We start from the raw sequence: 17,830 nt of genomic DNA on the forward strand, positions 1-17,830 counted from the left end.
GTTTGAAAAAGGTGATCATCGGACGATCCCAATCGCTTGGTGAGAATTTTGAGCTTTTTCGATTCCCAAAAATTAAAAATAATTTCATGATAATTATTAATAATTTTTTGGCATAATTTAGGTGCAATCAGATCGAAGATAGCTCACCGACGCCAGGACAGCATTTTCGACTAGATCCAGCTGTCTGACAACCTGTCTTGAAACGTTGTCGATATTATAGCCAATTCTAGCATTTTCAGATGTTCTGGACACGTGTCAGGTGTCAGATTTAGCATAGGTAAACCCAAACTCTACATTGCTTAATTTTTGCCTCATACTGGGTTTAGAATAAAATTCATAAAATATTCGTGGATGATCCAAAAATTACAATTCCTTTTGCGATAGCTTTATAATCTTATTAAGGACCGCGGGGTAAAAGTTTAGAATTTTTAGAGCTTGTTTGAGTGGATTTTTACAAAATGTCAATTATAGGGACTAAAACGTAATTTTTTAAGTTTATGACTATTGTTTGATTTGGAGGGCCCAGAAGGGGCCATATGATGTTGATGAGATGTGATTGTGGAAATTGAGATTTAGAAGTGCTATTTGAATTTTTTTGCAAGTTGAGTAGGTCTTAGGTATAAAGGAAACTCTGCCGAATTTTTGACATAAATTAGGATCTATTTGGCTCTTTAAATTTATTTTTAATTGGATTACCACTAATAAATTCACAATAAAATTATGTAGGTGATCAGGGTCAATCATCTTCCTTCACCCAACCTCTACAGTCGTCTCTGGTGTACTGTGAGTAAAATATTGATTTTACCTATAATTTTAATATTATTATATATATTCAGGCATGCCCATACATCACTTATAAATATGTATTTATGCAGTTAAATACTAGGCATGTTTTGTGTTATATCTTTATTTGACGAAATGTTATGGATGTTGTTTTATAGTAATTTGGAGCAATGTGCGTGTGTTGGAGTGCGTGTGGTGTGTGATATTGGTTATGAACAGGACGGGTAGATGCGGTTGGAGCTTAACTCGCTGGGACCTGATCCTTTATGAATAAGTCAGGGTAGGCACAACTCGATATGATCTTGCTGGCATCCACATTCGGTCTATTAAGAGAAAGTCCGGCTTGAGATATACTCGCTGGCAGAGGTTGGATTTAAGAGAGCTATATAGGGGATCAGCTCCCATATATATATATATATATATATATATATATATATATATATATATATATATATATATATATATATATATATATATATATATTGATTGTTTAAACACTATATGGGTGTGTGAGTGCTCCAAATTACTTTTTGTTGTTTATGATGTGATTTATATGAAAACTATGAAGGTGTTGCATTCTACTTTTTATGATGCATTAGCTTTAGATAGCTATAAAAATTGTATTTAAAATCAGTATTTTACTCTCTGAGTCGAACACTTACTCCTATTCACCCTATTTTTTCGGGCTACAGAAGAAGACCTTTTTCAGAATAACCTGCTTTTTTCCTCATAGGTTATCAATAATTACTTAATTGTATTATTATTCTCTAAATTTGTAATTTAGAACTCCGCATGTACTAGCAGTAGCATGAATCTTGTCAGAAACTGTATGAATTTAAGTTTTTGTATTAATAAATAAAATTTTTTTATGATTTTTCAACAATTTCTAAATGATGTAATAGGGTTGAGCTGGGCTCCGCTAATTTTAATTTCTGATAATTATTGGGTTAAGTTGGCTGAAATAAAATTATAATAGTTTAATTTAAATTATTTTATATGCATGTTGGGCCTAAATTGTGGGCCTAGTCATGGGTTTAGGAACAATAAGGCTTACTACGAGTCTCGGGGGCTTTATGCTGGCTCATGTCCTAGTGGCAGTCCAGCCCATAGGTTGGGTCGTAACAGTATCTATTAAAAAATCATTATTTAATTATATAAAAATCTCGATACAAATATTTAATTTAACAATAATGCATCTAATATAAATCTTTTCTTCTATAAAATTGAGTTTTATAATAAGTAGATTAAATATTAATACTAAGATTTATGCATACACATATTTAATTTAACTTAGCTATATTCATATAATACGTTTTGGTCAAGACAGAAATGATTCACCCAAGTCTGCCGCCATGCATGTTATACTGTGGTTGTTGGGATTGTGGTGCTGCTGTTTCTATGTGAAATACATTACGTTGAGTACTGTTGGAGTATTCTATTTCTAGTCCTCCCTCCGTCCGCAAAATCAGTGATCCAGGACTATTAAATTTGGCTCAAAATGGTCTCGCTCCATGTACAAGTGACAAATGATGATAAAATAAAATAACAAGCCAGGCTAGTCCAAGAACACATGCAAACCCACTGTTACATTCAACAAACCTACCCAAAACAATATGGTGCATAAGCTGGCAATTAGTTCTTCACAGGTCTGGCGTATTAGGTATAAAGGAAACTCTGCCGAATTTTTGACATAAATTAGGATCTATTTGCCTCTTTAAATTTATTTTTAATTGGATTACCACTAATAAATTCACAATAAAATTATGTAGGTGATCAGGGTCAATCATCTTCCTTCACCCAACCTCTACAGTCGTCTCTGGTGTACTGTGAGTAAAATATTGATTTTACCTATAATTTTAATATTATTATATATATTCAGGCATGCCCATACATCACTTATAAATATGTATTTATGCAGTTAAATACTAGGCATGTTTTGTGTTATATCTTTATTTGACGAAATGTTATGGATGTTGTTTTATAGTAATTTGGAGCAATGTGCGTGTGTTGGAATGCGTGTGGTGTGTGATATTGGTTATGAACAGGACGGGTAGATGCGGTTGGAGCTTAACTCGCTGGGACCTGATCCTTTATGAATAAGTCAGGGTAGGCACGACTCGAGATGATCTTGCTGGCATCCACATTCGGTCTATTAAGAGAAAGTCCGGCTTGAGATATACTCGCTGGCAGAGGTTGGATTTAAGAGAGCTATATAGGGGATCAGCTCCCATATATATATATATATATATATATATATATATATATATATATATATATATATATATATATTGATTGTTTAAACACTATATGGGTGTGTGAGTGCTCCAAATTACTTTTTGTTGTTTATGATGTGATTTATATGAAAACTATGAAGGTGTTGCATTCTACTTTTTATGATGCATTAGCTTTAGATAGCTATAAAAATTGTACTTAAAATCAGTATTTTACTCTCTGAGTCGAACGCTTACTCCTATTCACCCTATTTTTTCGGGCTACAGAAGAAGACCTTTTTCAGAATAACCTGCTTTTTTCCTCATAGGTTATCAATAATTACTTAATTGTATTATTATTCTCTAAATTTGTAATTTAGAACTCCGCATGTACTAGCAGTAGCATGAATCTTGTCAGAAACTGTATGAATTTAAGTTTTTGTATTAATAAATAAAATTTTTTTATGATTTTTCAACAATTTCTAAATGATGTAATAGGGTTGAGCTGGGCTCCGCTAATTTTAATTTCTGATAATTATTGGGTTAAGTTGGCTGAAATAAAATTATAATAGTTTAATTTAAATTATTTTATATGCATGTTGGGCCTAAATTATGGGCCTAGTCATGGGTTTAGGAACAATAAGGCTTACTACGAGTCTCGGGGGCTTTATGCTGGCTCATGTCCTAGTGGCAGTCCAGCCCATAGGTTAGGTTGGGTAAATAAAGATCTATTAAAAAATCATTATTTAATTATATAAAAATCTCGATACAAATATTTAATTTAACAATAATGCATCTAATATAAATCTTTTCTTCTATAAAATTGAGTTTTATAATAAGTAGATTAAATATTAATACTAAGATTTATGCATACACATATTTAATTTAACTTAGCTATATTCATATAATACGTTTTGGTCAAGACAGAAATGATTCACCCAAGTCTGCCGCCATGCATGTTATCTCGTGGTTGTTGGGATTGTGGTGTCTTTGTTTATATGTGAAATACATTACGTTGAGTACTGTTGGAGTATTCTATTTCTAGTCCTCCCTCCGTCCGCAAAATCAGTGATCCAGGACTATTAAATTTGGCTCAAAATGGTCTCGCTCCATGTACAAGTGACAAATGATGATAAAATAAAATAACAAGCCAGGCTAGTCCAAGAACACATGCAAACCCACTGTTACATTCAACAAACCTACCCAAAACAATATGGTGCATAAGCTGGCAATTAGTTCTTCACAGGTCTGGCGTATTAGGTATAAAGGAAACTCTGCCGAATTTTTGACATAAATTAGGATCTATTTGCCTCTTTAAATTTATTTTTAATTGGATTACCACTAATAAATTCACAATAAAATTATGTAGGTGATCAGGGTCAATCATCTTCCTTCACCCAACCTCTACAGTCGTCTCTGGTGTACTGTGAGTAAAATATTGATTTTACCTATAATTTTAATATTATTATATATATTCAGGCATGCCCATACATCACTTATAAATATGTATTTATGCAGTTAAATACTAGGCATGTTTTGTGTTATATCTTTATTTGACGAAATGTTATGGATGTTGTTTTATAGTAATTTGGAGCAATGTGCGTGTGTTGGAGTGCGTGTGGTGTGTGATATTGGTTATGAACAGGACGGGTAGATGCGGTTGGAGCTTAACTCGCTGGGACCTGATCCTTTATGAATAAGTCAGGGTAGGCACGACTCGAGATGATCTTGCTGGCATCCACATTCGGTCTATTAAGAGAAAGTCCGGCTTGAGATATACTCGCTGGCAGAGGTTGGATTTAAGAGAGCTATATAGGGGATCAGCTCCCATATATATATATATATATATATATATATATATATATTGATTGTTTAAACACTATATGGGTGTGTGAGTGCTCCAAATTACTTTTTGTTGTTTATGATGTGATTTATATGAAAACTATGAAGGTGTTGCATTCTACTTTTTATGATGCATTAGCTTTAGATAGCTATAAAAATTGTACTTAAAATCAGTATTTTACTCTCTGAGTCGAACGTTTACTCCTATTCACCCTATTTTTTCGGGCTACAGAAGAAGACCTTTTTCAGAATAACCTGCTTTTTTCCTCATAGGTTATCAATAATTACTTAATTGTATTATTATTCTCTAAATTTGTAATTTAGAACTCCGCATGTACTAGCAGTAGCATGAATCTTGTCAGAAACTGTATGAATTTAAGTTTTTGTATTAATAAATAAAATTTTTTTATGATTTTTCAACAATTTCTAAATGATGTAATAGGGTTGAGCTGGACTCCGCTAATTTTAATTTCTGATAATTATTGGGTTAAGTTGGCTGAAATAAAATTATAATAGTTTAATTTAAATTATTTTATATGCATGTTGGGCCTAAATTATGGGCCTAGTCATGGGTTTAGGAACAATAAGACTTACTACGAGTCTCGGGGGCTTTATGCTGGCTCATGTCCTAGTGGCAGTCCAGCCCATAGGTTGGGTCGTAACAGTATCTATTAAAAAATCATTATTTAATTATATAAAAATCTCGATACAAATATTTAATTTAACAATAATGCATCTAATATAAATCTTTTCTTCTATAAAATTGAGTTTTATAATAAGTAGATTAAATATTAATACTAAGATTTATGCATACACATATTTAATTTAACTTAGCTATATTCATATAATACGTTTTGGTCAAGATGTAAATGATTCACCCAAGTCTGCCGCCATGCATGTTATAATCGTGGTTGTTGGGATTGTGGTGTCTTTGTTTCTATGTGAAATACATTACGTTGAGTCTTGTTGGAGTATTCTATTTCTAGTCCTCCCTCCGTCATAAAATCGGTGATCCAGACTATTAAATTTGGCTCAAAATGGTCTCGCTCCATGTACAAGTGACAAATGATGATAAAATAAAATAACAAGCCAGGCTAGTCCAAGAACACATGCAAACCCCTGTTACATTCAACAAACCTACCCAAAACAATATGGTGCATAAGTCGGCAATTAGTTCTTCACAGTGCAGCGTATTAGGTATAAAGGAAACTCTGCGAATTTTTGACATAAATTAGGATCTATTTGCCTCTTTAAATTTATTTTTAATTGGATTACCACTAATAAATTTACAATAAAATTATGTAGGTGATCAGGGTCAATCATCTTCCTTCACCCAACCTCTACAGTCGTCTCTGGTGTACTGTGAGTAAAATATTGATTTTACCTATAATTTTAATATTATTATATATATTCAGGCATGCCCATACATCACTTATAAATATGTATTTATGCAGTTAAATACTAGGCATGTTTTGTGTTATATCTTTATTTGACGAAATGTTATGGATGTTGTTTTATAGTAATTTGGAGCAATGTGCGTGTGTTGGAGTGCGTGTGGTGTGTGATATTGGTTATGAACAGGACGGGTAGATGCGGTTGGAGCTTAACTCGCTGGGACCTGATCCTTTATGAATAAGTCAGGGTAGGCACGACTCGAGATGATCTTGCTGGCATCCACATTCGGTCTATTAAGAGAAAGTCCGGCTTGAGATATACTCGCTGGCAGAGGTTGGATTTAAGAGAGCTATATAGGGGATCAGCTCCCATATATATATATATATATATATATATATATATATATATATATATATATATATATATTGATTGTTTAAACACTATATGGGTGTGTGAGTGCTCCAAATTACTTTTTGTTGTTTATGATGTGATTTATATGAAAACTATGAAGGTGTTGCATTCTACTTTTTATGATGCATTAGCTTTAGATAGCTATAAAAATTGTACTTAAAATCAGTATTTTACTCTCTGAGTCGAACGTTTACTCCTATTCACCCTATTTTTTCGGGCTACAGAAGAAGACCTTTTTCAGAATAACCTGCTTTTTTCCTCATAGGTTATCAATAATTACTTAATTGTATTATTATTCTCTAAATTTGTAATTTAGAACTCCGCATGTACTAGCAAAGCATGAATCTTGTCGAAATCGTATGAATTTAAGTTTTTGTATTAATAAATAAAATTTTTTTATGATTTTTCAACAATTTCTAAATGATGTAATAGGGTTGAGCTGGACTCCGCTAATTTTAATTTCTGATAATTATTGGGTTAAGTTGGCTGAAATAAAATTATAATAGTTTAATTTAAATTATTTTATATGCATGTTGGGCCTAAATTGTGGGCCTAGTCATGGGTTTAGGAACAATAAGGCTTACTACGAGTCTCGGGGGCTTTATGCTGGCTCATGTCCTAGTGGCAGTCCAGCCCATAGATTGGGTAAATAAAGATTATCTATTAAAAAATCATTATTTAATTATATAAAAATCTCGATACAAATATTTAATTTAACAATAATGCATCTAATATAAATCTTTTCTTCTATAAAATTGAGTTTTATAATAAGTAGATTAAATATTAATACTAAGATTTATGCATACACATATTTAATTTAACTTAGCTATATTCATATAATACGTTTTGGTCAAGACAGAAATGATTCACCCAAGTCTGCCGCCATGCATGTTATACTGTGGTTGTTGGGATTGTGGTGCTGCTGTTTCTATGTGAAATACATTACGTTGAGTACTGTTGGAGTATTCTATTTCTAGTCCTCCCTCCGTCCGCAAAATCAGTGATCCAGGACTATTAAATTTGGCTCAAAATGGTCTCGCTCCATGTACAAGTGACAAATGATGATAAAATAAAATAACAAGCCAGGCTAGTCCAAGAACACATGCAAACCCACTGTTACATTCAACAAACCTACCCAAAACAATATGGTGCATAAGCTGGCAATTAGTTCTTCACAGGTCTGGCGTTTCATTTGACACCCACCCACCCTCTCTCTCTCTCTCTCTCTCTCTCTCTCTCTCTATGCTCAATTAGCAGTAAGCAGAGCAGGGTCAATATATATAATTTACCTTATAAATATTTTTTTATATTTAATTTTTTGTTAATATTTTTTATAATAGTTATTATTAGTAATCTTTTATAATATTTTTTATTTATTATTTGAAAATTTAATTATTTTATATATTTTTTTAAATTAACAACTGATTTTTTGGATACTAAGTTTGTTGCAAATAGCAATCGTCTTATAAAATGATTGGAAAATTATAAAACTAAAGACATTAAATTTTTTTGTAACTAATTATATTTTGATTACTATTAGCAATAAATTTTAATTACTAAATTAGTTGCTATTAACAATTGTTAGTTTTTTATCAAAATTTTTATTTTTTAAAATTTAATTAATTTAATAATCAATTTAATTATCTGTTGTTATTTGTAATCGATTTAGTTATCAATTACTATTTACAATCAATCTCATTATTAATTGAATTTATTACTAAATCGATTAGCTATTAATTTTAATAAATTAGTAATTGATTGAATCTATTTTTTTTGTGAGATTTTAAAAATAATTAAAATTAATTTTTTTTTAGCAGTCATTCCTTCAATCCATTTAATTTTTTGAGTCAAAATTAATATTAACTTTTTTAAAAACTAAATTTTATCTAATTTAATTTTCAGTCAAATTCAATGGATGAATTTCAAGTTAAATTATATGGGTATGATTGACATGTCAAAGTCATTTATATATTATGTACAGATGGGCTAGTTTTCATCGCAAAAAATTTTAACGCCTGATTTACGACAGATACGTTTTCGTCGCTAAAACATTCGTCAGAAATTTTTGCGACCAAAATTCTATCCGTCGCTAATATTTAGCGACGGAATTAGCGACGAAATATGTCGTCACTAATATAAATGAAACCGAATTGATTTTCAGTTACTAGTGTCGTCAAAAAAATGCCGTCGCTAATCCGTCACAAATCTGTGTCTAATTTTATCACTAAATCCGTCGTTAAAGTTATATGGTCTGTCGATAATGCATAAATAATTTTTAAAATTTTAAATAATTTTAAAATTTCGTCGCTAATTCGTCGTAAATCTGTCAAAAAAGTAATATTATTTATTATTAAATTCATTATTTTTTAATTATTTTGTTATTCCTATAGAATAAATTAATAAAAAATCCATAAATAAATACAATATATTAATTATGATTTTCCTAATTAGCATAATTAAAATGCATATATTCATAAAGTTGTAAAATAATCCATACAAAGTAGTTAATATTAATAAAATGTAAGTTAAAATACAATCATATTCAGAAAAAATACTATTAATATTCCGCACATAATAATATCTTTAAACGGAAACATAAATAGCATAGTCAATTATCTAGATTATCCTATGGATTTGTAGAGTCTGAAGTGGTTGGATGTGAAGATGTTGCAAACTGAGTACCACCTGTGGTCTTTAACTCCTTTCGCACCTGATCAAGTATTTCAGCCATCATCTCTGCCCTCATTCGTGATGCTTTTTCAGCTATAAGTTGTTGAATTTCCTCTTGTGTCATCGCAGGCTGAGAAGATGACCCAGGATAAGCAAATCTGCATGATTGAGAGGTAGATGATCCACTTGTTTGAGATTTTGCAGAAGACCCAAAACCATACACCATTTCTTTATTAAAGCCTCCAGATACTTCTATCCACTTATCCATATCAAATATTGGTGGGGATTCAGAATTAGAACCATATTTCTCCACAATTGCACTTGCATAATCTTCCTAAACAAATGAAATACAGTAATATCTTATTAAATGAATAGCCAACACACATAACCTTACATTATAATCTAATACAACTTAATGACAATGAAATTAAATTAGAAAAATATTGTGGTAAAATTAATATTTTCAAAGAAACTTACATCGACCCGTTGTGATTTGCCATCAATGAATACACCATCAGCACCCTTTTTGGTGTGAGTTGCTCGAAATACTTCAATCTTATTTGGTGGCCTACCTAACTTCTTTGTCTACAAAATAAAAATTATCGTATTGTGTAATCAACAAAATACACACTAAATAATTTTACAACCAACAAAATGCATAACAATAAATAAAAAATAGCTTAAATTGAAAAATTATACCAATCGATCCTCATGAATCTCAATTTTGATTGAACCACTAGCATGTTTTGTAATTGACCCATCTTTTACTGTCATTCTATTAATCTTAGCAGATTATGACTTCTTTCGCCACTCTGGAGAACTCCAATAAGCAACAAGCTCATTCCACACCTTTGCTTTCATCCAGTTTGGTCCTAGATTGTGCAAATAAGCAATATCACTTTTCTTGTGCTTCACCAACATTTCATTCCTAGCTCTGTTAAGAATATCACGAAATCTATCCTTCCCAAGCTTATCCCAAGCAAGACGCACATTCTGCTCTTCAGTTTCATCCCACATGTAACGACCCTAAAAATTTCATAGTCAGATGTTATAAATAAATATGACAATTTATATTTCAATCATCCAATAGATAAGTCATGTCAAACTAGATGAATACCCTAAAATAATAAGTATTATCCATTAAAATCCAAAAGCATTTCAGTTGTTTTTCAAACATCTAACAACAAAAAGACACAACCTGTTGAAAAGCCACTTCTATAATAATCATCAACATCCATTAATTCACAACCTTCCCACCATATAAATTCAACATATTCAATTGAATTAATTTCAATATAAATAGGTAATTTGTATCTCACTTGAAATTTTCCAAATAGCTCATCCTTCATCTTATTGGGTATTTCTGCCCAAGATAAGTCATGCCAAACTAAATGAATACCCTAAAATAATAAGTATTTTCCATTAAAATCTGGCAGCATTTCAGCTGTTTTTCAAACTTCTAACAATAAAAAGGCACAACCTGTTGAAAAGCCACTTCTATAGTAATCATCAACATCCATTAATTCACAACCTTCCCACCATATAAATTCAACATATTCAATTGAATTACTTTCAATATAAATAGGTAATTTGTATCTCACTTGAAAATTTTCAAATAGCTCATCCTTCATCTTATTGGGTATTTCTGCCCAAGATAAGTCATGCCAAACTAAATGAATACCCTAAAATTCCAAGTATTTTCCATTAAAATTTGGCAGTATTTCAGCTGTTTTTCAAACATCTAACAACAAAAAGACACAACCTGTTGAAAAGCTACTTCTATAATAATCATCCACATCCATTAATTCACAATCTTCCCACCATATAAATTCAACATATTCAATTGAATTAATTTCAATATAAATAGGTAATTTGTATCTCACTTGAAATTTTCCAAATAGCTCATCCTTCATCTTGTTGGGTATTTCTGCCCAAGTTTTCCATGGAGCTGTAAAGTGCATCTTAATGTCATTGGTTATTGAGCGAGAGACAGATATATTCAAGAAGCTGCACCATTAATAACATTTAAAGTAAAAAAACTTCACTTAATAAGAAAATTTTTTTTGTAGAAGTTTTGTTTAATTTATCTCAACCGTCTTAAATATTGTTACTTACACAAGGCCCCTTAATCTTATCATTTGTCGAATTGTTGGGTTTACTGGTGTTGGCTGCCCTAAATTCGGACCTCTTGTTCGAACTGATGATGATGACGATGCTGCTACTTGCCCCCCTAATTGTAGTGGAGTAGGTGAAACTTGAGTATCCACTGGCAACTGTAGTGGCTCATGTCCTATGCTTTGGTCCTCATTTTGTTCATCCCTCAAAGACTGCATGGGTTGAGACATTGTGTCCTGTCGACCTCGTCCTCTACCTCTAGATGATGATATTCTACGAGGCATCCTGTAAAGCACAATATCCATATGTACCAAAGAGCAAATAAATGCATATATGTAAGAATTTCATATGGATTACAAGCTATGCAAAAATAATAGCTTCACAATCACATATAATAATAAAACACAAAATTACACAACAACTTAAGCATGAAACAATGAAATTACCCTTTTTGTACTATACAATAATGAAAATCAATCATCATCACTATCATCATCTTTATCGTTTTCATTTTTGTCTTCGTCTTCATCTTCCTCTTCGTCTTCGTCTTCATCTTCCTCTTCGTCTTCCTCCTCCTCCTCCTCCTCCTCCTCCTCCTCTTCCTCCTCATCCTCTCTACTTGGTTGCACTAAATGTTGCAATTCATTTTCATCTAACTCTACTATATGATTTGAATCAAGTAGCAAGCATGTATCATCAAGTTCAGTAGTTGGTAAAATTTCTAAAGGTCGAGAGATATCATCTTCTTGGTAAGCGACCTCATCAGAAATAAACCCGTTATCACTTATATCAACCACCTTATGAATGTTAAATGTGCTCCTAGCTTTGGTTTTGAATACTGCACACCAATCACCCCTTGTTTTATTAATTGCATGATATTTTGTGTAACACACTTGTTGAGCTTGATGGGCTAAAATAAATGGATCATTAGAGGAAAGCCTTGATTTGGGATGAATTTCTATAAGCCCGTGCTGAGGATGGACTCTTATCCCTTTATTAGTGTCAAACCATTCACATTTGAAAAGAATTATATTGTTTCCTACTCCCAAATACTCCAACTGTAGAACCTCATTCAACAAACCATAATAATCACTTTCATATTCATTGTAACAACTTCTTTTCACCCAAACACCACTATTCAATGTTTTTCGATCTCTACCATAATCATGTGTATGAAATTTAAAACCATTCACAAAGTACCCCTTATATGATTGAATTATACGTCCAGGGCCCTGAGCTATTTGGTAGATGCGCTCTTCAACTTCATTCTTCTCTACATATTCTTTGAACCAATTTGCAAAGTCTTGTTCCCGCAATTGTTCCAATTGTTGGTCATTGATATCTGGTATTATACCTCGTAAATGGTCATCAAACATCCTACACAATAATTTGATCACTTATATGTTGTATTTCATTAATTAAAAAGAGGACACATGTTAGTTAGGAATACTTACTCAATAAATGGTTCGATCTCTTGACAATTCAACAATACATAAATATGAGCAGCAGAATACTCCTCATTTGACATGATCCTTCTATGCGGTATTCGACCAAAAGGTCGACCTGAATGAGTGAAAATTGAAATGCGCCCCATTGGTTCAATGTTTCCCCCATCATCATTTCTTGGAACTTTGTTTAATCTTGTTGGGATTTGTGGCTCAAAGTAATGAGAACAAAAGGTTGATATTTCCTCAATAATGTATGCCTCGACAATTGAACCCTCAACAGAAGCTTTATTTCGGACTTTTTTCTTTAAGTCAAAAAGGAACCTATTATTAACAAATTTGATTGTTATTTCATCAAGAAATATATATGTGAAATAAATAAAAAAGGCATTTTTGCAATATTTACCGCTCGAATGGATACATCCAACGATATTGCACTGGTCCACCTACTTTGGCCTCATAAGCAATATGAATAGGCAAATGCTCCATTGAGTCAAAGAAACCCGGTGGGAATATCTTTTCTAACTTGCAAATTGTTTCAATAATGTTTTTTTCTAATATCTCAATATTGTCCACAAATAGTATAGTTGCAGTAATGTCCCTAAAAAAATGACTAAGCTCAGTTAATGCATCCCAAACTGCTTTAGGCAATATGTCACGAAATGCGATTGGGATCAATCTTTGCATCAATATGTGGCAGTCATGACTTTTCAATCCAAAAAACTTACAGTCCTCCACACTTACAGCCCGTGCGATGTTGGAAGCATATCCATCAGGCAATCTCAAATCCTTTAGCCACTGACAAATTATTTGTTTTTGTTCTTTATTCAAAGTATAAGTGGCTTTAGGTTTGCATACTCTACCATTATATTGCACTAAGTGTAATTCAGGACGCTTGCAATAAACTTTTAAGTCCTCTCTTGCTTTGGAGTTGTCCTTAGTTTTCCCATTCACATCCATAACTGTGTAGAATACATTGTCAAACACATTCTTCTCTATATGCATCACATCTAAATTATGCCGAATTAAATTTGAATTCCAATATGGAAGCTCCCAAAATATACTCCTCTTGACCCAATTATGGTGTACACCAAATCCAGGTATTGTTTGCTTCCCACTAGTTGTCCCAAATATAATATCAGGTAGTGAATTTACCCGATTTTGTATAACATCACCAGACAAATGAGGAGGGGGTGGACTCCTTTCTATGACACCTTTTTTGAATTTATCTTTTTGTCTTCTGTATGGATGGTTGAGAGGAAGAAATTAGCGATGACAATCAAAGAATGATGCTTTCCCACTGTGTTGAAGAACAAAAGCTTTACTACCTTCTATGCAATACGGACAAGCCAATTTTCCATGTGTGCTCCATCCGGATAACATACCATATGCAGGAAAATCGCTTACTGTCCATAAAAGTGCTGCTTTCATATAAAAGTTCTGCTTAGTATGAATATCATGAGTCAAAACTCCTTCAGTCCATAACATTTTCAACTCATCAATCAAAGGCCTCAAGAACACATCCAAACTCTTGCCAGGGCTTTTAGGACCCGGAATCACCATATTCAAGAACATATAAGGTTTTTTCATGGCCATCCAAGGAGGTAAGTTATACACAGCAATTATTACTGGCCAACAAAAGTAAGGATTAGAAAGTTGCCCAAAGGGATTGAATCCATCAGTGCATAATCCAAGACGAACATTCCTAGGGTCAGATGCAAACAAAGGATAAGTGCGATCGAAGTGCTTCCATGCCTCACTATCAACAGGATGTGACATAGTCCCATCGGTATGTTGGTTAAAAGCATGCCATACCATGTGTGCTGCTGTTTTGGATGACATAAACAATCTTTGAAGCCTAGGAATCAAAGGCAAGTAACGTAACACTTTAAATGGTAGATTTTTTTGTCGAGCCATAGTTGATTTCCTTGGCTTATACCGAGGGTGACCGCAAGTTTTACATGATGTTCCATCACTGTTTTCTTTGTAATATAGCATGCAATTGTTGACACAGACATCGATTTTTTGATAACCAAGCCCTAGAGTTGACATCATCTTTTTCGTGTTGTAGAAGTTGCTTGGCAAGAGATTACCTTCTAGTAGCATGCTTTTTATTATTGATAATAAATTGTCAAAACAATTATGACTAATGTGGAAATCTGACATGCAATTTAATAGTTGAGATACAGCTGATAAGCGTGTATGATTATTGCAACCTTCCCATAAGGGAGCATCAGCATCATGTAATAAGCCATAGAAACTTGAAGCATTTGGATTTGGTTCCTCTTGTTCAAGGCCCATGAAACAATTTCTCACTCCAGCCATATCCTCATCAAAATTCATTGCTTCCATAACCATACTTCTATAATTATTTGTATCAGTTGGTTGAGTCATATCATCAATTGAAGTACTAGAAGTTAGTATAGAATTAAATTCAGATGTGAAACCTTCACCATGCGCATCCCACTGAGTATATGCCCCAACAAATCCAAATTTATACAAGTGATAGGTGACATCAATTCTTTGTAGGTATTTCTTGTTCTTACATTTAGAACAAGGACAACGAATCTTGTCATTGGAGGCAACATCTACTTGTGCATAGGCAAAATTTAAAAAATACTCCACCCCAACCTCAAATTCAGGATTAAGGAAGCCATTGACATCTAATCGTTTATACATCCAACTACGATCTACAGACATGATATATATTTTCTAAAATTTAAACAAAAGTGGAAACAATAATTAAAAAATAAAAAATAAATTAGCAACAAAAAAATAGAGGGCTGATAATTAGCTTTAAATTTTGCCAACAAGATTGATATGAGTGATAAAAGACTATATATCTATTAAGTAAAGTCGAGTGTTTATTCCTTGTAAATGAAGAAAATTCCTACTGAAAGTGTTTATTCTCATAATGGGCCACCCCATCGCAAGCAGAATTAGAAATAATCTAGTGACTTAAGAGATAATACCTAATAAAAAAATAATTATTTGAATTTTTCAATAATAAATTTAGTTATTTTATTTTTCAATAATAAATTTAGTTATTTTATTTTTTAAATCACACCAGAAATTTTTTTAAAAAATAATCTAAATTTGAATCAAATTTTTTTATTATTATTAGATAATAAAATATTTTTTCAATTCAAATTAAGATTTAAATTCGAAACTTTATAATTTTAGAGATTATTTTCATTAGTTTAAAATGAATAAAATCATCAATGAGTTCGTTAATGATAAAATATATATATAATTTAGAAAAATTTTGGAAACTAATATATTGATATTATTAAAATTAAAACATCAAATAAAATAAAATTAAATATGTCATTAAATAAATTCTAAAAAAAACCAATAAATTTGATACAATTTTCATAACACTTTTGTTACATTTGAATATAATGGAATTGTTTATCAAGAGCCTCAAAAATAATCTATTTAAAATATTTGAGTCTAACTAACTTTGTAACAATAATAACTGCATAGAAATATAAATGAATATTTATTTACAAAGGGGAATCAATATCTTGAAGAACATGATCAAAGGTCTACCAAAAGAAACAAGAACATGACTCAAGATTAGATCATGTGCTTACTTTAAGTCATAAAAATTGGTTTAATCAAAAGAATTATTCAGAAAGAGAAGAATATATATGTGTAAAAACACATGAGACCACATGAAGAGTGACCCTTTAAAGCTCAAGATTTTTGGAATATTATTAATATATATATACTAATTAATTTTGAGTTGAGACTTTAATTAATTTGGTGAGAAATTAATCAAATCAAAGGAGTTCTTGTTTTTTATTTTTGCAACTTAACATAACATGTGCAACTATTCTATGCTCATTATCAGTAATTCTCTTTTATTTACCATCTCATTAATTAATAATTAAGCTCTTTTACAATGGAGTTCTTGTATATTTGATCCATCACTCTACCATTTGACTGATATTCAATATGCATGCACCATTTTGACCATGACCAACTATAAATTAACATTCAACTGCCTAAAAATTAAATGTATTTCTTTTTATTTTATTATACTCTCTCTTTCCTATTTTAATAGTATTTTTAATATTTTTACATAAAAATTAAAAAAAAATGATTGAATAGCATCATTTTTATAAAAAAATATTAATAATTGGCTAAAATATCTTTATAGTATCATTATAATGTAGAAATATGTTAAGAAGAGATAAATGTATTGAAAACAATAACAGATAAAGTAAAATTGGGAAAAAATAATTAATACTTTTAAAATTTTTTAAAATAATAAATAAAGTGAAATAATTTTTTTTTTCTAAATCATTTATTACAATGAGACAGAGGAAGTAATAAGGATTTGTGATTTGATTTTAGAATTTGAATCATAATTTGAAGTGGTAAAAGATATTGTGCTATATATTTACTTATGGGCATAATCTTCTATGAATAAATTAATCTAGATGGAAGAAAGAAACAACTCATCAAGACCCATATTAGATATCAATCACAAGGAAGGGGATGAGAAATCATGATCAAAGATTCAAAGATTTGTTGACAAGTGGCAAAATTTGAATGGGTAATGAAGCATCATATCTCATTCAACAAGAGAGTGACAGTTTGACTAACCAAATTAAACCTGCATCAATTGGGGTATGGATGGTTTTGCCAATTATGCAAGTACGTGTGGCACTTTTGCAAAATTGACTTGAACATAAATCCCAATGGATGGTTTGGTTCTAGCCAGAACCCTCCAAACCCCTCCGTTGGGCTGGTTCTGAATAAGGAAGGATTGAACATAAATCAAATAATTGAGTGGACCACCTAAGCTCTCTTTTCTGTTTTCTATAACTGCTTTTTCTCAAAACTTAGTGTATTGGTGAGATAAGCCCCTTTAGCTTAGTTCCTTGTTGATCTCCAAAATAATACAGTTAAACTTACTGCTTTTTCCCATGATTATTTGAACACTGCTGC

The 17,830-nt window shown here is 31.6% G+C and overlaps 2 protein-coding genes across 2 annotated transcripts; both read right to left on the reverse strand.

Moving 5' to 3' along the window:
• Positions 1-9,267: 9,267 nt before the first annotated feature.
• LOC110645054 (uncharacterized) lies at positions 9,268-10,118 on the reverse strand. Its single transcript, XM_058128611.1, has 3 exons — positions 10,011-10,118; positions 9,789-9,896; positions 9,268-9,645 (listed from the first exon to the last, which is right to left on the reverse strand). The coding sequence occupies exons 1-3, from the start codon at positions 10,083-10,085 to the stop codon at positions 9,268-9,270; spliced, it is 561 nt and encodes a 186-aa protein (XP_057984594.1). The 5' UTR covers positions 10,086-10,118.
• A 4,019-nt stretch (positions 10,119-14,137) lies between these two features.
• LOC131169392 (uncharacterized) lies at positions 14,138-15,571 on the reverse strand. Its single transcript, XM_058128612.1, has one exon. It carries the CDS (start codon positions 15,569-15,571, stop codon positions 14,138-14,140), a length of 1,434 nt encoding a protein of 477 aa, XP_057984595.1.
• Positions 15,572-17,830: the final 2,259 nt, after the last annotated feature.

The sequence above is a fragment of the Hevea brasiliensis genome, chromosome 10, assembly GCF_030052815.1.
Source record: "Hevea brasiliensis isolate MT/VB/25A 57/8 chromosome 10, ASM3005281v1, whole genome shotgun sequence".
NCBI classification, from domain to species: Eukaryota; Viridiplantae; Streptophyta; class Magnoliopsida; order Malpighiales; family Euphorbiaceae; genus Hevea; species Hevea brasiliensis.